General features: G+C 36.7%; 1 protein-coding gene and 1 pseudogene across 3 annotated transcripts; one reads left to right on the top strand and one right to left on the bottom strand.

Moving 5' to 3' along the window:
• The first annotated feature begins 1585 nt into the window (after window positions 1-1585).
• Window positions 1586-18773, top strand: LOC311602104 (synaptonemal complex protein 3-like). Of its 2 annotated transcripts, none has more exons than XM_084789782.1 (9): window positions 1586-1701; window positions 2581-2715; window positions 3126-3192; window positions 3752-3786; window positions 6849-6966; window positions 7990-8089; window positions 11352-11450; window positions 18068-18172; window positions 18294-18773. In XM_084789782.1, the coding sequence occupies exons 2-9, from the start codon at window positions 2613-2615 to the stop codon at window positions 18348-18350; spliced, it is 684 nt and encodes a 227-aa protein (XP_084645908.1). In that variant the 5' UTR covers window positions 1586-1701; window positions 2581-2612; the 3' UTR covers window positions 18351-18773. The 2 variants fall into 2 exon arrangements, with proteins under 2 accessions (XP_084645908.1, XP_084645909.1); XM_084789783.1 differs by having other exon boundaries at window positions 1618-1679.
• On the bottom strand, window positions 5227-5736 carry LOC311601784 (U1 small nuclear ribonucleoprotein C-like; annotated as a pseudogene). Its single transcript has one exon. The product of its transcript is annotated as a U1 small nuclear ribonucleoprotein C-like (transcript).
• Window positions 18774-19153: the final 380 nt, after the last annotated feature.

Raw genomic sequence — 19153 nt, 5'->3', positions numbered from 1 at the left:
GCCCAGTGCTGGGTAGGCAGAGATCTACCTTTGTAGATAAGTAGATCCCTGGAGCCAGGTTAGTAGAATTGGTGAGCTGCAGGTTCTGTGACAGACCTTGTCTCACTATTTAAGTCAAGGGTGAGGATATACATGCCATCCACCTACACACACACACACACACACACACACACACACACACACACACACATACACATATGTATACACACAAATATACACAGGAACATGTGGGCACCACATACACATCATTCAAAATTATTATTATTTTGGTTTTTATCAAGACAGGATTTCACTGTGTATCTCTAGTTGTCTTATAACTCACTTTGTAGACCAGGCTGGCCCAAAACTCAGAGATTCACCTGTGATTGCCTCCCAAGTGCTGGGAAGAAATGTGTGTGCCACCACCACCTTACTTCAGAATTATTTTTTTTATGTAGGGGGACGGGGTTGGGGGGGGGGAGTCCCTTGTTTCTTGTTAGGATATTTCAAAATCTTCAGGATGTCATTTTTCCTTACTCAGTTTATAAGATTAAAGAAATCCCTATTAAAAATATGTCAGGTATTTTCTGGAGACGGGTAAGGTTACTAGAAGGGTCATTTAAAAATTATTTCTGGGGCTGGTGGCATGGCTCAGTGGTTAAGAGCAGTAGCTTCTCTTTTAGAGGTCCTGGTTCAATTTCCAGCAACCACATGTGGCTTACAGCCACCTATAAAGGGATCTGATGTTCTCTTCTGACATGAAGGTATACATGCAGACAAAAACCTCACACATTAAAAAAATAATATACATACATAAATGTTTAAAATTATTTTTTGAGATTATACTATAATTACATAACTTCCTTGTTCCTTTTCCTCCCACCAAATGCCAAATGGTCCCATAGATCCTTCTTTGCTATTTTTCAAAATTGTAGCTTTTTTTTTTTAATGCACAAGTAAGTAGGAAAAGACTGAAAACAAACAGTTGCTTTTGGAAGAAATGCTCTAGCACACATAAAGTACATAAAAGTCTGGTCTGGAAAAAAATGACTCAGTTGTTAAGAGCACTTACTGTTCTTGTAGAGAATCCAGATTCGAATCCCAATTTATGCACAACTACAGTTTCAGAGGATAAGTGCTTTCTTCTGGCCTCTATGGGCAACCGGAGTGAGACTCTTGTAATTAATCCCAGCATAGAAAGGTGGCAACAGGAGGAACAGAAGTTGTAGGATATCTGTTGTTCTGTTCTGATCTTTGAGGGCAGCAGTGCATACGTACACGGAGGAAAAAGCCCATACACATTAGCGTTTTTTAAAAATGCATACAAGAGCTGCTACAGTTGAAATAAAGTAGCGGTGTTCTTCGTGCTTCATATTTTACACATTTTCTTTTTCAATTTTAAGTCCAAAATGGATTATAACGCTAGACACTGGAAACTGTCCTAAAGTCCGGAAGACTTCCAACTTCCGGAAAATTCCCTCACCACTCTTAACCCGTATGCCGTCCAATGGGACGGAGCTTAGTAGTCCAAGTACGCATGTGCAAGACATATTCAACCAATCAGCGGCGTCCCTGTGTGAGACCGGCTTTTCTCCCGCTCAAATCGCAACAGGTCTTCAGAGGCCTCCAGGCTGGGTCCACGGCGGAGCCGCTTTAACTGTTGAGGAGCTGAGTGCCAGAAGGAAGGTGCTGTTGTGAAGGTGTTCACTTGTGCGATGACCAGTAAATACGATGGGGATTGGTGGAGGATTAGTTGAGGCGTGAAAGGGGGGAGCATCTGGAGTCCAGGCGGCCACAGTGTGAGGAAAACCCTCCAGTGGCTTTTGCCGTGCCCTCTGAGAGGAAAATGGAGGACGATTACCTCAGGATTGGACAGGGGGTGGGGGAAAATGGAGTTGGAGTACCTCTCCGAAGCAGAGGATTTGACAGGGGCGGAGCTTAGAGGATTGGAGGACACAATCTTGGGGCCCGGGGATAGGATTAGAGATGTGGCGGCAGGATCTGGGTTGGGGTGGAAGGGTGCAGGGATTCATAGGTGAGGAGTCTTTGGGGACGGTGTGCTTCTCCTGTGTAGTGCCTATAATTTGTTTGAAACATATAAGTTAAAAAAAAAAAGAAGAAGAAGAAGAAGAAGCCGCCAGGCGTGGTGCCGCATGCCTTTAATCTCAGCATTCGGGAGGCAGAGGCAGGCGGATCCCTTTGAGTTCCAGGCCAGCCTGGTCTACAGAGCAAGTACAGACCAGCCAAGGCTACGCAGAGAAACCCTGTCTCGGGGGAAAAAAAGGAAGGAAGGAAGAAAACAAAATTGAGAGAAGGACATGTTGAATGGGGGTTCATGGAGGAGATGGGAAATGATGTATAGGTCACATTTCATTGAGTATGAAAATGAAATTCGCAATGATAAAGAAAATTTTAAATATAAATGTTAAAAAGAGAAAACATGTAATCTTTCATTGAACTCAGATAATTATTTGATTTTTAACAATTTAAATTTAATTGTTTATTTAAATGATACCTTTGGATTCAGATGACTTAAAAGACTTTCTTTTTGATTTTTTTCTTCTTTCTTCTTTTTTCTTTTTTCTTTTTTCTTAAAATAAGTAAACATCTGAGTGTTTACCAATAAAATAAAGATGTTAGGAAGGATGACAGTACCAAAGGAGGAGCGCTTAGTCCTTTTTGACTTTGATGACGAAGAAGATGACATGAGTGCTTCAGAGAAGGCGCTTTCTGAAGGTACAGCTTAGCAAATTTTGGACATTGATTGTGCCCTGTAGTTAATTTGGTTTCTAGCAAGTCACCTGAAATGGAATAAAGCTTTGTCAAAGGTTTTCATATACTTCGTTTCTAATTTTATCTGTAAATTCCTGTACCAGAGTTTTAGCAGTATTTATAGCTTCTCTTGGCACTTAGTCCAAAATAATAACTTATTATGATTTTTACCCCAGGAAGACTTGAATATTGTTCCTATAAAATCTTGGCAAATTGTGAATTGATTTCACAAAACCTGCAAAGAAATTATTTCATTTCTATGGCTGCTTCAAAAATTTAAAAGGGCAAAACTTCCAGAGAAATGCAAATCAAGATGTTTTACTAGTATAGCATAGTTAATTTCAAATATGATTTTATTTTTATTGTCAATACAGAAAAGAGGGCAGTGTTTGACAAGGATAAGAAGAAATGGCCTTCTGTAGAAGCAGATGAAAATATAAGGTAATGTTTTCAATTTTTTTTGCCAGTTCAGTAGAATACTTCAAAAGTAGTGCCACCTGTTACCCCTTCACTAGAGAGGTGGATGCCGGAAGATGAGGGATTCAAGGTCATCGTCAGGTATATAGCTAGTCCGTTCCTGGGATCCTTGAGGTCTTGCAACTGCAAACACATAGTAACTATGACCATACAATCCCCCCATCTCTCTCTCCCTCTCCACCCCTGCCTCTCTCTCTCACACACACAAAGGACAAAAAACATAAAAATAATAAGAGGACAAGTTGGGAAAAAGGGTGGTCTTAGCAAGAGTGGGAGAGGGATAAAAAAAATTAATGGGGGTATACATGTATGCATTGTCCAAAATAAAAAAATAATAAAAGTTTACTTTGGTTGTTTAACAAATATTTTTATATGTTACATTGCATATGGCATTTTCCCAAACTAAACATTATATATTATAAATAATTAAAAGGAAATTTTTGTATTAAGGTTTTGTGCTAGTCAAATGCTCTACCACTGAACTATATTTCCAGCTTTAATTTTTATTATAATTTCTTCACAGAAATGAAATACACAGTATGTTGCATAAATTTGGAGGTATGTTTTTGGAGATATTTATGTTAACAGAACATTGTTTAAAACCCTACATTAATTTCTGTAAAAGGAAATGTTAATCAGTGTTCTACATAACTGTCATTTAATGCCTTCTTACCACAGCATTTTACACAAATTTTAAAAACATAACTTTTCTATCATTAAAAAAAGTAAAAATGACACTTCTTAGACCTGTGAGACTGAAATAGAATTTTAGAAGAAAAAAAAAACCAGATGGGCAAAGTTTTACAATTCTTTCTGTTCACAGACTAAGTGATAGTGCACCCAAGTGTTTCTGTTCATCAGCTTTCACTCACCAATTTATCTTTGCTTCTCTGTGGAGGAAAGCGTGTTTGTTAAGATGTCTTTTCTTTTTAATTGTGTGTCTCTCTGTGGGAGTGGGGTGGTGTGTGTATGCACCCGGAAGTGCAAGTGCCTGCAGACATCAGAAGATGGTGTCCTTTATTTCTTGGATGTTTTGTGTCAGGAATTTTCCAGATTTGGCATTTTCTTTAATGGTTGCTTCAAGAGCTGTGATTGTATCTAGACCTGAGATTCGTTCTTCCATCTCTTGGATTCTGTTAGAAAAGTTCACCTCTGTGTTGCTCGCCTTCTTCTCTGAGGTCTCACGTTTTCGTTTTTCTTCTGTCTGTGTGTTTATCATTGAATCTATTTTCATCTTCAGATCTTGAACTGATTTTTTGATTTCTTTCATCTGATTGTTTGTATATTCCTGAGTTTCTTCCATTGCCTCTTTATAGGTCTTCAGATCTCTGCATCTGGAGCTCATAATTTCAGGGAGACTAAATGGCCAAGGAATCCAAGGGGTCTGTCTATCTTTACCCCTAAGTACTGTGATTAACAACACATAATATTACACCTGGCTTTTATGTGGATGGTGGGAATTCAAACTCAGGGCCTCATGCTTGGCACAACAATCATTTTAAACATTGAGCCATCTCCCCAGACCAAACTTATTTTTTCATCGTTGATCTTTTGCCTCTTTTTGTAAAATATATGTTTAAAATTATTATTGGCCCTATTTTATACAAATATCTTATGATTTTATTTAAAGATAACTTGGATTTTTGTTTGTTTTTTGGAGACATGGTTTTTCTCTGTGTAGCCTTGGCTGTCCTGGAATTCACTCTGTAGATCAGGCTGGTCTGAAACTCATAGAGATCTGCCTGCCTCTACCTCCCTAAAACTGGGATTAAAGGCATGTGCCAAATTCTAATTTTTAAAAATCTAAAACAGCTGACAATTTTATTTTCAAATTTCACAATATAAGTGAAAACTGTACTTTTTTTTTAATATCACTTCTCCTCTCCAAAACTACTCTGTTGGGAAGGGAGAAGTTTTCTTGTCATACACTAGAAAAATTCAGGCTCAGCACCATGATCTCCTGGTGAAACAGAGTAAGAAATACAAAACTGTTAAAGGGCCTTTCTGCTCTTACCTGTCTGGCTGAGTCATGCCAGGCTGAATGGGTACCATCATAGGGCAAGCAGGAGGTCTCATCATTGGAGGCCCAGGCACCATGGGCATGTGGCCTCCCATGGGTGGCCTCATTCCAGGAGCAACACCCCACAGGCATCGTCCCACAAGGAGGAGGGCCCATCATTGGCATCACGGGAGGGCCTTCCATGTGGGGTGCAAGCATCATGCCAGGATGAGGAGAACCCAGGAGACTGGGGGGAGGGGGGATCATGGCCCCGGCAGGAGGAGGAGCAGAGAATGGAGCTGGAGGTATCTTGTTGAAATGCAGCAGGTGTTTTGTCAACCAGGCTCTGAGCCTGCTCCTCCATCCACTTCTGGTACTAGTCTTTCACATTCTTTTTGTGTTTCTTACCACTGCAGTGTGTCTTCCTCACAGATGGAGAAGCATGAGTAAGATACATATCACAGTAGTCACAATAAAATTTAGGCATGTTCCTCCGCAAGCCGTTGGCTACCCAGTTACGCTCAGATTCTAATTTTTAAGAAAGTACTTTTGTGTATTTTAAAGCTTGAGTTCTAAGATTGTAATTTGAGGATCATTTCTACAGTTAAAGCTTGAGTTCTAACCACAGTTCAGAAGCTCACTATATCATTTCAGTTGGACAGTACATTTTGAATTTAGAAATATTCCTTTTTTGGTAAAGTGTTTGTTTGTGAAGCACTTAATAGATACCCTGACCCCTTGTTTTTCTCCTGTTTTTTTTTTTAAATTATCATGTCTTAATCTTTAAAATATCTTCAGTTAGGAAAATCAGAACTGAAGTGAGGTTGGTCATTTCGCATCTAAAATATATATGTCCAAAAATATTTCAGATATCAAAGTTTTGTCTACTTTATTTTTTTTTTATTTTCATTGACTTCACTGGTTGTACATCTTAGTCTGAAAATGCAAATTCTAAGTGCTCTAAAATATGAAACGTTTTGGATGTTTTTGCTTTTTCAAGACACAGCTTCTTTGAGTAGCCCTGGCTGCACTGGAACGTTGAGAGGATGTCTTCTGTGTTGTATGAATATATTGCCTGCCCATTAAAAAATACCTATGACCAATAGGATAAGTAGAATAGAAGGTGGGACATCTGACAGGCAGAAAGGATTCTGAGATAGAGCAGGTGGGAGATTTGTCTGGGAAGATTTGAAGAGGACAGATGCAAAATATAGATTAATAAAATGGGTCCTTTTATGATCTAGTCAGAGAAGAGCCTAGCTATAAGGCCTAGGTATTTGTAAATATATATTTTGAGTCTCATGAGTCATTTATTATTCTAGGAGCTTAGAGCTGGGAGGAAAAACCATCACAATGTTGGAACTCACCTTGTAGACCAGGCTGGCCTTAAACTCACAGAGATCCATGTGCCTCTGCCTATTGAGTGCTGGGACTACAGGCATACACCACCACCACCACCCAGTAAACATATGAAACTTTTCACGCACCATGTTGGTGTTATATTTCAATTTAATTTTTAAGTATCATTAATAAAGTTTAATAATATTTAGCCATACTTATAAATATTTGAATATTTAAGAACAATTAAAGTTTTTAATATTAATTTTTATGTTCAATATAGATGACATTTACAATTCTTTTCTTGAGAAGAGGAGAAAAGCGCAAATATACTCTGAAACTGTTGCCACAAAGAGTAGCTACAAAATTAAACAAATTTGGAAAAATGAACAACGGAAAATGTAAGTTTTCTGGTATTTTTAGAGCCATGTTTACATGATTTCTGAGTATATGTTGGTATAAAATACTTAGGAAAATATCAACTGTACATTGGAATCACAAGTGAAAATGTTTCATTTGATTTTTCTATAAGCAAGCAATACTATAATCCCAGACAATCATAGAGCTGACATATATTTCTTGGAAGTCAGTGAAGATTTCATTTTCTTCCTTCCAAATAACAGTTGAGAGTTATTATTTTAAAAGTAATTCATGTTCACTCAGGAAAGATATTAACTGAGGAAATGGTAGATGCCATATAAACTATTAAATGTCTTTTAGGGTATGGATAGTACAGAAAAGAGTTAATTATATATCATAAATAATTTGTATATTTTAGCTGATTTAAATATTCTGTGTACTATTAAATCTTGGTTGTGCCAAAGGACTTAGAAATAATTTACTTTTTAATTAGAACTTCTAAAAAATGAAAAATTAGTTAGAGATGAAATAAATTTTCCTGAGAAATGTGATATATATATAATTAATTAATATATAGAAATATAATATATAAAATATATACATTAAAATATATTTTCTGAGAAATGTGCTATATATACACACATATTTTTATGTCACATTTCTCAGGAAAATAATATACATGTTATATGTACATATTATACCCTTTTATTATATATAATATATATACATATTTGGTTTAAGAGGCAAACCATATGAGAAGACTTTTCTTTTAGCAAAGAAAAAAGTACTTCTATAATCTACATAAATGCAATTTCAGGGGTTAAGGATTCAGCTCAGTGGTAGAGTGCTTGCCTAGCAAGGACCAGGCCCTGGGTGCAGTCCTTAGCTCTAGAATAGAAAAAGAAGAAAAGTAACATTAAATAAGTCTAATTTTATTTCTTGTGTTCTCATCAGAATATTTAAACCAATTTCCTTCTTTTTCGTAGAATAAACTATGTCAACTCACTTAGTTTTGATTTTTTATATTGATATAAAATGAAAGCATTTATTCTTATGTTTTACAGGCTAATGGTTAAGAATAATTATTACAAGCAGTTTATGGATCTGATTAAGCAATGGAAAATGGATAAGCAGAGATATGAAACACGGCAAGAAAACCTAATTGTTGGTATCACAATTCGCTTTATAGTTAATCTCTTATAACAAAATCTCAAATAGGAATAAAAATGTTTGCCTTATATTAGGCCTGTGGACCTAAATCAAGGTATACTATCCATTGTTGAGTGTGTTCTTGTCCTGCTAAACCAGTCACAACTACGGAAGCAGAGGCACATGTCATACTCACAAAATCCACTGGGTTCTTATATTAATTGGGAGGCTTGTAATTTCAAACAAAAAAACTTTTTAAAGAATAAAGGGGAGTTACTTCTTGCTATGAAATAAATCATGGGTATGTTAGTTTTAGATACAGTTGAATGGGAAAAGGGAAATATTACTTAGGTAGTATCTTCTAGACTGCTACAAGTTCTTATTGGTGTTGCTAAGATAATTCTTTCAATCATGTGGTTACTAAAACTTTAGAAAATGCAATGGGCTGAGACAAGATTTTTCACTACTGCTGGTAGAAAACCCTATAGACAACATCCCTGAATTGTCATTTGTTCATTCCTGAACAAGACAGTAGTAAGAATCTGGTTTGGTTTAGCTTTTCCTTCCTTTATTTATTCCCTCCTCTTATTAACTCTTAGCTTTATTTCTGGCCTTCGTTTCTTTACTTCTTTTTTTCCTCTTTCTCTTTTTTCCCCGTCTTTATCCCTTTCTCCTGCTGCATCACACCACCGTTCCATGGCCCACCCCCCTTTCTTATAACTTGAAACTGAAGCCAGGTCCTTTTGCAAACTAATAAAAGCACACCAATGCTAAACTACAAAGCCAGCCCAGAAAATGGTTTGCTCTTTTTTTTAACCCATTTTTATTTTTTATTATTATTATTTTTATTTTATTAATTTATTCATATTACATCTCAATGGTTATCCCATCCCCTGTATCCTCCCATTCCTCCCTCCCTCCCATTTTCCCCTTACTCCCCTCCCCTGTGACTGTGACTGAGGGGGACTTCCTCCACCTGTATATGCTCATAGGGTATGAAGTCTCTTCTTGGTAGCCTGCTGTCCTTCCTCTGAGTGCCACCAGGCCTCCCCATCTAGGGGACGTGGTCAAATATGAGGCACCAGAGTTCGTGTGAAAGTCAGTCCCCACTCTCCACTCTACTGTGGAGACTGTTCTGTCCACTGGCTAGATCTGGGTAGGGGTTCAAAGTTTACTGCACATATTGTCCTTGGTTGGTGCCATAGTTTGAGAAGGACCCCTGGGCCCAGATCCGCCTATCATAATGTTCTACTTGTAGGTTTCTAGGATCCTCTGGATCCTTCAACTTTGCCATTCTCCCATGCTTCTCTCATCTAGAGTCCCAATAGGATGTCCTCCCCTCTGTCCAAGGGGCATGTCCCAAGAAAGTCTTCACTAACCAGAAAATGGTTTACTCTTAAAAGTCCAGATGTCCAGACCTGTAGTACAACTCAAGCCCCACTCACGTATTGCATTAGTTACTCTGTATTTTCTTCTTTCATTTCTTATAATAAAATTTTTTTAATTTAAGATCTGAAGGAACCGATCAATATCAATTAATTTTGGAGTTTGTAGGTCAGCAAAGTCTTGGAAATGTTCACTTTGAGGTATGCAGGAAAGTTCTGTAGGAAGATGTTGAATAGGCCACTGGTATGTGAGTCCAAGGATTCAGGAGAGAAGTCTGCACTAAAGGTACAAGGCTGATATTTCTCACCTGTTTTAAACCATAAAAAGGGAGTGATTAGGAATGTAAATGGGAAGTCTGAGGGGGCAGACCATTAGAGGACTTCAGTATTTAGAGACTGAAAGGAAACTAGTAAAGGAGACAGAGAATAGCCTGGTTAGTAGAAAGTAAGGTACCCCAAGTAAAGGAAGTATGTATAAAGAAAAGACTGCTAACTGGGCTATACACCTCTTATAGACCAAGTAAGCTAGATTTGACAATAGGAAGTCATTGGTGTGGTGAATAGAATAATTTGGTTGAAAAAGTGAGTACAAAACTAATTAGAGCCATGTGTTTTGGCACACAGCTTGAGTTCCAACACTTGCAAGGCTAAGGCAGGTAGATCTCTAAGTTCAAAGCCAGCCTTGTCCAGACCAGACAGTAAAACTGTCTGAAAAATAGAACAAAAAGGAGTTAGAATGGATACATGACGGAATAGAAAGGAAGGACTGGGTACTATTGAGAACAAATGAAATAGAGGTTTGCAGAGTTTGTTTCTTGTTTGGTTTGGTTTTTAGCTAAGTGAGATAGCATGTTTATTTGTTAATAGGAGTACTCTTTAGGACAAATTAATTAGCTACTTTTTGTGCTCTGGGGTCCTAAAATTAGAACATTGGGTTTCATACCTGACAGCAAATATCTCTTAACACTTAAGCTATATCCCCAGACATTTCTTTTTTCATATTTTTATTTTTTTAACCCCTCCCCCATTTGTTACTTTTCATTTTGAAACAGGGTTTCATTAAAATTTCCAGGCTGGCGTATAGTTTAGGCATGCCTTGACCTTGTGATCCTCCATACTTCATTCTCCCAAGAAGCTGATATGACAGGCCAGGGTCTGGCTGGAAAGTCAAATCAGAAGTAAAAGGCAGAGGAGGTAAAGGCCGAATTGTTGAGAGTGAATAGGCATATGGCATAGAACTTGGTAAGAGCAGGGATGCTGTGTCGTGAGAAATGACAGCATAGACCAAGAGAAGTTGGTAAAGAGAGATGCAATGTCTCCTTCGCACCATTTCTGTAATCTTAGTGAAATAAGGTCATCAGGAGGTGAAAACGTTCACACCAGGTAGACTAGCTAGAATTCAAATTTCCAAGCTTGGGACTTAGCCAAGTAAAAGTGAGAGAGTTAAATAAAACTAGTTATGTTGTGGACATTGAGATTTTGAAGAATAAGCTATTACTCAAATATGAAGATTTTGCACTTGTTTTCACTTGAAGGTGCTAATGCCTGGTATTTGGGAGGCTGAGGAAGAAGCAGGACAAGTTTCAGCCAGCACAGTGCAACATGGGGTGACCCCGCCTCAAATGTTAAATAATTCCTATTCAGTGGCTGGCAGTATTATATTGCATATTAATGATTTTTAACTACTTAAAGTTAGACATATTTTTGCAAAAGAAAATGTTAAATGTATTCACTTTGAAATTATTCTTTTTCACTTCAATATGTAATTATTCTTTTGCTTTAGGGATGGGAATAGAGCCTAGAGATAAGTTTACCTATAATTTATGAGGTGTAGAAGAATAACAAAAGTTTTACCAGAATATTATTATAGAGGCTTTCTTTTATATTTGTAGGCTATTTACCAACAGCTACGAAGTATGCTAAGACAGTATAAAATTAAACAGAAGCAGAGAATGAGACTAATTACAAAGATGGCTTTGCAGTACACAGAGGTATGTTGTATCCAAAACTATAACACTTCAGAAAATATGTGTATGATTTTTTGCAAGTTGATGAAACATTTTTAGTATAAAAATTGAACTGCTTTTCATTGTGAATTGTTTTAGACAAAAGTGTTAAATATAGCTGTAGACTTCTAATTGTTTTTGTGATGACTCTTCAAGGCAGAAAAAGGCAAGTTAGGAATTTTACCTAGAAATGTATTGTTATGCATCATATCCTGAACTAGTTAACACTTAAGTCATTGTTTTCTGTTTAGCTGAAATCAAGTCTTTGTATTATTAGTTCTACAGTATCTTCTGTATTTTTATTCTCAGTGGTTGTTGAATAGAAAATACTGAGTTGTTCATAGGGTATCAAGTCTCTTCTTGGTAACCTGCTGTCACTGGGAGAAAGGATAACAACTTTAAATGAAGTTTGACATCTGTACTGACACACTCTTCCAGTTCACTCTCATACATGAAGTCCCAATTTTAATGTCCATGTGAGAAAACTTGTTGTAAAAAGAGAATAAATTTCTAAATGACTTGCTTTTATTAAAAAAGAAAAGAAAAGAAAAGAAAATACTGAGTTGAAATTATGGCCTTTTGTTTTTGTTTTCAAATGTATTATTGAAGTATTTTTGACATATTCAGTTCTGGAACTATATACTGACCAAAATGACTCTATATGCCCCTTTATAATCTTTAGAAATAGCCACGAAATTACTAGGAGCTAAGGATATTTTTATATTGAGAGTTTTTTGTTTATACATAAGCATAGTACTAAAATTGGATCTAAATACTAAATAGTTTTAAAAATATAAAAGGCATATTTTTAAAAATTTAAAAATACCTTTTATGAAAACAAAAGTTATTTGTAAGTATTTTCAGTCAGAGAACTAGCCAGGTTGCTCTAATGTTCCCTGGGAACAATTCTTTGCTTGGTATCAATGTTTAATAAAAAACACTAATAAATCTTTCTTTTAAATTGTATCACTAAATGTTTCCATTTGCCATTAGGAATATTAGTTTAGGGTTTAATTCTTCCATATTTTTAGGTTCTCAAATAGTAGATTCATTATTTTTCTCTGTGCAGTGGCTCATTAGTTAACTAAATCATTCTTTTTATTTACTCACTTTACATTCTGATTGCACTCCCCCTACTCTCCTCCCAGTCTCCATCTCACACACCCCTTCCCCCATTCTCCCCTCTCCTCCTCAGAGAACGGGGAGGTCTCTCATGGGTACAACCCATCCTTGCACATTAAGTCATTGCAGGACTAGGTGCATCCTCTCTCACTGAGGCCAGACAAGGCTGCCCTATTTGAGGAATGGGATCCAAAGGCAGGCATCACAGTCAGAGGGCACCCACTCCAGTTGCTGGAGGACCCCCATGAAGACCAAGCTGTGCATCTGCTACATATGTGTATGGGGCCTAGGTCAAGCCCATATCTACTCTGGTTGGTGGTTCAGTCTCTGTGAGCCTCAGTGGGTCTAGGTTAGTTGACTCTGTAGTTCTTCTTGTGGAGTTCCCGACTTGTCCAGCTCTCTCAATTGTTCACCCAACTCTTCCATAGGACTCCTTGAGCTCTGTCTAATGTTTGCCTGTGGGTCTCTACATGTGTTTCCATCAGCTACTGGGTGAAGCTTCTTAAAGGAAGTTATGCTAGGCTCCTGTCTACAAGCATAGCAGAGGAACATTAATAGTGTCAGGAATTGGTTCTCTTTCATGGGATGGGTCTCAAGTAGGGTCAGTCTCTGGTTAGCCATTCTCTCAATCTTTGCTCCATCTTTGTCCCTGCACATCTTGTCAGCAGGACAAAATTTGGGTGCAAGATTTGGTGGGTGGCTTGGTGTCCTAATCCACCCACTGGAAGTCCTGACTGGGTACAGGAAGTGATCACTTCAGGTGCCATATCCCCAACTGCTAAGAGTCTCAGCTACGGTAACCCCCATAGACTTCCTGAGGCCTCCCCATCCCAAATTTTTAGCAAATCCCAAAGATACCCCTACATCCAATTTCAGTTCTCTTATCCAGCTTCTTCTCCCCTGCTCTCCCTACTCCTAATCCCCACCCCTGCTCCCCTCCAAATACCCTTTCCTGCCCAGTTACCTCCCTCCATCTACCTCCAATGCCTATTTTATTTCCCCTTCTGTGTGAGATTCAAACATCCTCAGTTGGGCCCTCCTTATAACTTAGCTTCCTTGGGTCTGGATTGTAGGATGACTGTCCTGTATTATATGCCTTATATCCACTTATGAGTACATACCATGCATGTCTTTTTGAGTCTGGTTTATGTCACTCTGGATTATTTTTTCTAGTTCCACACATTTGCCTGAAAATTGCATTATGTCTTTTTTTTTAAATAGCTGAGTAGTATTCCATTGTATGAATATACCACTGCTTCTTTATCTATTCTTCAGTTGAGGGACATCTAGGTTGTTTCCAGATTCTGGCTATTATGCCTAAAGTTGCTATGAACATAGTTGAGCAAATGTCCCCCTTTGTATGGTGGAGCATCTTTTAGGCATATGCCTGCAATCTGTAGGCTGCCGTTTTGTCTTATTGACAATGTCCTTTGCCCTACAGAAAGAAACTTTTCAGTTTCCTAGGGTCCCATTTATTAATCATTGATCTTAGAGCCTGAGCTGTTGGTGTTCTGTTCAGGAAGTTGTCTCCTGTGCCAATGAGTTCAAGGGTTTTCCTCAGTTCCTCATCTATTAGATTTGATGTATCTGGTTTTATGTTGAGGTCTTTTTGATCCACTTGGACTTGAGTTTTGTACATGGTGATAAATATGGGTCTATTTGCATTCTTCTACATGCAGACCTCCAGTTAGATCAGCACCATTTGTTGAAGATGCTATCTTTGTTCTATTGTATGGTTTTTGCTTCTTTCTATAAGATCAGCTGTCCATAGGTATGTGGCTTTGTTTCAGGGCCTTCAAATCAATTCTGTTGCTAAACCAGTCTGTTTTTATGCCAATACCATGCAGTTTTTATCACTATTGCTTCATAGAACAGCCTGAAATCAGGGATGGTGATACTTACAGTACTGATTTTTTATTGTACAAGATTGCTTTAGTTATCCTAGGATTTTTGCTTTTCCATATAAAGTTGAGAATTTTTTTAAAGTCTGTAAATAGTTGTATCAATATTTTTATGGCAATTGCATTGAATCTATAGATTGCTTTTGGTAAGGTGGTCATTTTTGCTATGCTAATCCTACAAATTCATGAGCATAGGAGATCTTTCCATCTACAGATATCCTCTTCAACTTCTTTCTTCAGAAACTTAAAGCTCTTATCATACAAGTCTTTCACTTGCTTGATTAGAGTTACACCTAGATACTTTATGTTTTTTGTGGCTATTGTGGCTATTAGGCTGTTTCCCTAATTTCTTTCTCAGCTCATTTATTGTTTGTATACGGAAGAGAAACTGATTTTTTTTGGGTTAATTTTTTATCCAACCATATTGTTAAAGGTGTTTATCAGCTGTAGGAGTTCTGTTGTATATATTTTTTGGGTTATTTATGTATACTATCATATCATCTGCAAATAGCAATACTTTCACTTCTTTCTTTCCAATTTGTATCCCCTTGATATACTTTGTTGTTTCATTGCTCTAGCTAGGACTTCAAGTACTATATTGAAAAGACATGGAGTGGGCAGCCTTGTCTTGTCTTTGATTTCAGTGGAATTGCTTTATATTTCTCTCTGTTTAATTTGATGTTGGCTAAAGGCTTGCCGTATATTGCCTTTATTGTGTTGTATTGCCTTGCATCCCTGATGGCTCCAAGACTTTTAACATGAATGTCTATTGGATTTGTCAAAAGCTTGTCCAGCACCTAATGATATGTCATGTGTTTTTTTTAGTTTGTTTATATGGTAGATTATGTTGATGGATTTTCATATGTTGAACCATTCCTGCACACCTTGGATGAAGCCAACTTGATCATGGTGGATGATGTTTTTGATGTGTTTCTACTTTGTGAAATAGTTTGAGGAATATTAGTATTAGTTCATTGAAAGTCTGGTAGAATTCTGTGCATAAACCATCAGACCCAGGGTTTTTTGTTTGTTTTTGGTTTTTTATTTTTTGGGAAACTTTTAATGGCTGCTTCTATTTCCTTAGGGGTTATAGGACTATTTGAATTGCTTACCTGATCTTGATTTAACTTTGGTAGGTGGTATCTATCAAGAAAATCCTTCATTTCATTTAGATTTTCCAAATTTGTAGAGTACAGGCTTTTGAAGTAAGACCTAATGACTCATTGGATTTCCTAGGTGTCTGCTGTTACGGCTTTTACGTTTTTGATTTTTTAAAAATTTTGCATAGTGTCTCTCTACCTTTAGTTAGTTTGGCTGGAGGGTTTTAGATCTTGTTCATTTTTCTCAAAGAACCAGATCTTGGTTTCATCAATTTTTGTACTGTTCTCCTTTTTAATTTACTAAACTTACTAATGTCAGCCATGAGTTGATTATTTCCTGCCATATAATCCTCCTGGGTACATTTGCTTCCTTTTTCTGGGGCTTTCAGGTGTGCTTTTAAATGGCTAGTATGAGAACTCTCCAATTTTTTATGAAGGTGCTTAGTATTGAACTTTCCTCTTAGCACTGCTTTCCTTGTGTCCCTTAAGTTTGGGTCTGTTGTACCTTCATTTTCATTGAATTCTAGAAAGTCTTTACTTTCTTTCCTTATTCCTTCCTTGACCCATTGGTCGTGGAATAGACAGTTGTTCATTATTTATTTTCTGTCTGGATGACCTGTACATTAGTGAGAATGAGGTGTTGAAGTCTCCTACTATTAACATGTATGATTTGATGTGTGATATAAGTGTTAGTAATGTTTCTTTTACAAATGTTGGTATCCTTGTATTTGGGGCATAGATATTCAGGATTGAGATGTTATTTTGGTAGACTTTTCCTTTGATGACTATGAAGTGGCCTTCCCTATCTCTTTTGATTAATTTTTGTTGAAAGTCTATTTTATTAGATATTAAAATGGTTTCTCCAGCTTGTTTCTTGGGTCCATTTGCTTGGATAACCTTTTTCAAGCCCTTTACTCTGGGTTACTGTCTATTTTTGTTGCTGAGGTGTTTCTTGTATGCAGCAGAATTATTGGTTCTGTTTTCTCATCCATTCTGTTAGTCTGTGTCACTTTATTGGGGAATTGAGTCCATTGATGTTGAGAAATATTACTGACCCATGATTTAGTTCATGATATTTGTATGTTGGTGGTGGTACTGTGTGTAGTGTGTGTGTGTGTATGTGTGTATTTCTATCTCTTGTTTTGGTTTTGCTGCAGTGGAGGTAATTATTTACTGTGTTTTCTTGAGTGTAGTCAACCTCCTTGTGTTTCCTTCTAGTATTTTCTGTAGGGCTGAATTTGTACATAAACATTGTTTAAATTTGGTTTTGTCATGGAATATCTTGATTTCTCCCTCTATGGTGATTGAAAGTTTTGCTGGATATAGTAGTCTAGGTTGACATCTGTGGTCTCTTAGGATCTGTAAAACATCTATCTTCACAGCCCTTCTGGTTTTTAGAGTCTCTACTGAGAAGTCAAGTATAATTCCAATAATTATATGTTACTTGGCCTTTTATCCTTGCAGCTTTTAATATTCTTTCTTTGTTCTGTACATTTAATGTTTTATTATGTGGCAGGAGAATTTTCTTTTCTGGTCCAGTCAATTTGGTGTTAAGCTTCTTGTATGTTTATAGGCATATCTTTAGGTTGGGGAAATTTTCTTATATAATTTTGTTGAAAATATTTTCTGGTTCTTGGAGCCAGGAATCTCTTTTTTCTATTCCTACTATTCTTGATGTCCCCAGTTTCTTGGCTGTTTTGTGTCAGAAACTTTATAGATTTAGCATTTTCTTTGGCTGATATATTGATTTGTTCAATTATATCTTTTACACCTGAGATTCTCTCCTCTGTCTCTTGTATTCTGTTGATGATGCTTATGTCTGTAATTTCTATTCTCTTCCCTGAGCTTTCTATATCCAGGATTTCCTCAGCTTGAGTTTTCCTTATTGGTTCTATTTCCAGTTTCATATCTCAAACCATTTTATTCATTTCCTTCACCTGTTTGATTTTCCTGTGTTTCTTTAAGGGATTTATTTGTTTCCTCTTCAAAGGCCTCTATCATCTTCATAATAATATATTTAAGGCCATTTTTTTGTGTTTCAGCTGTATTAGGATATCCAGGGCTTGCTGTAGTAAGCTATCTAGGCTCTGTCATGCCATATCACCCTGGCTTTTGTTGATTGTGTTCTTAGGCTGGCCTTTAGCCATCTGGCTGTCCTGGGGCCTGCTGGACTCCTTGGGAAGTCAGGTAAAGATGGATCCTGGGGCCCAGCAGGTCTCCTTGGAAGGTGTGTATAGTCGTGGGCCAAAGGCTGGATCCTCCAATCTCTTAAACAACATTTGACTCATGCTTGATATATTTTACTTCATTATATAATAGTATTATTTGTGTGTTATTTGCAATTTTTTTTGAAATAGGAATAAATAATGGCCATTATTTGAGTACTAATAAATTTTTACTTGTGAAATACGAATTTTACAATTTAGAACCTAAGATGAAACATTATGGATTATAATTGAACTAGCCTTTTGTATTTTAGATTATGAAGAGCATTGACAGAGATTATGATATACTGCGTACTACTTCACTTACTGTACTTAAAGAAGAAATAGCTGAGCGTCAAATGAAATATATGATTGAAACTGTAAGTTATATTTTAAAAACTGGAAATTATATGATTTAGCAGAAACATTGAGGTGTTTTATTTTTTTAAAGTATGCATAATAACTAAAATTCATCATATTTATTTTCTTTCTATGAGACAGCAGAAGCAAGAGATTGCAAATATTCGAAACTCTCTTCACTCCATAATATACGAATGATTCTTTGAAGAAAACTTGAACCTGCATGTTTCAGTATAATTCTAATGTTAGCTAAAAAGCATGTTTTTACAGTAGAAATTCAGGTCTAAGTAAAATCTAGACAAGCACATGTCTGGTGTATCTAAGATTTAACTCTTGTTTTTAATTAGTGAGGTTTTTCTCTCCAACAATGTGATTTTTAATTTGCTGATATATATCTGTATCTACCTATAGATAGATAGAGAGCACTTATCTCAAAATTGGGCGTGTTTACTACCTCTTCATGAAAAAGCGGCAGCAAAAGGTTGCAAATTCTCAAAAGCTATTTTAATCTGTATTAATGAACTGTTCAAATAAAATACAAAAAGGCATGTGACTTTCAGCTATTCCTCTATAATGAGGTTTTGGCTCTTTTATTGTAATAGTGATTTTTTTCTCTAACACTGTTAAATAATGTTATCATCAATAAAGATTATTTAAATTCAAGTTTTGACTTTAGCATATTTTTAAATCACTCATTAAAAATACAAAGTACTATTATGGAATTTTAAATTGGGCATTTGGAATTCTGGAGACTTTTCAGAGGGTTTATAAGTGCTAGATCCCCAAGCGTCAGGAGATCAGTGGTTCTTGGTCATTGGGGGGCAGGGGAGGATAGGTTGTGATTTGTTAGTCATTGTCAAAGAAAAAACAAGAGGAGAGAAATTAGATTCAGAGATTTTCCTAATTCCTCTCTCTTCTCTATCCTTGTTTCTCTCCTATCTGGTGTTAGTGGGTAAAACTTCAATGAGGGATAAAAGGTGGCTTAAAAGAACTCCACAAAA

Source organism: Acomys minous, assembly GCF_964271855.1.
Source record: "Acomys minous genome assembly, chromosome: 7".
NCBI classification, from domain to species: domain Eukaryota; kingdom Metazoa; phylum Chordata; class Mammalia; order Rodentia; family Muridae; genus Acomys; species Acomys minous.
The sequence above is the reverse complement of the archived record's forward strand: the minus strand, read 5'-3'. Positions and strand labels throughout refer to the sequence as shown.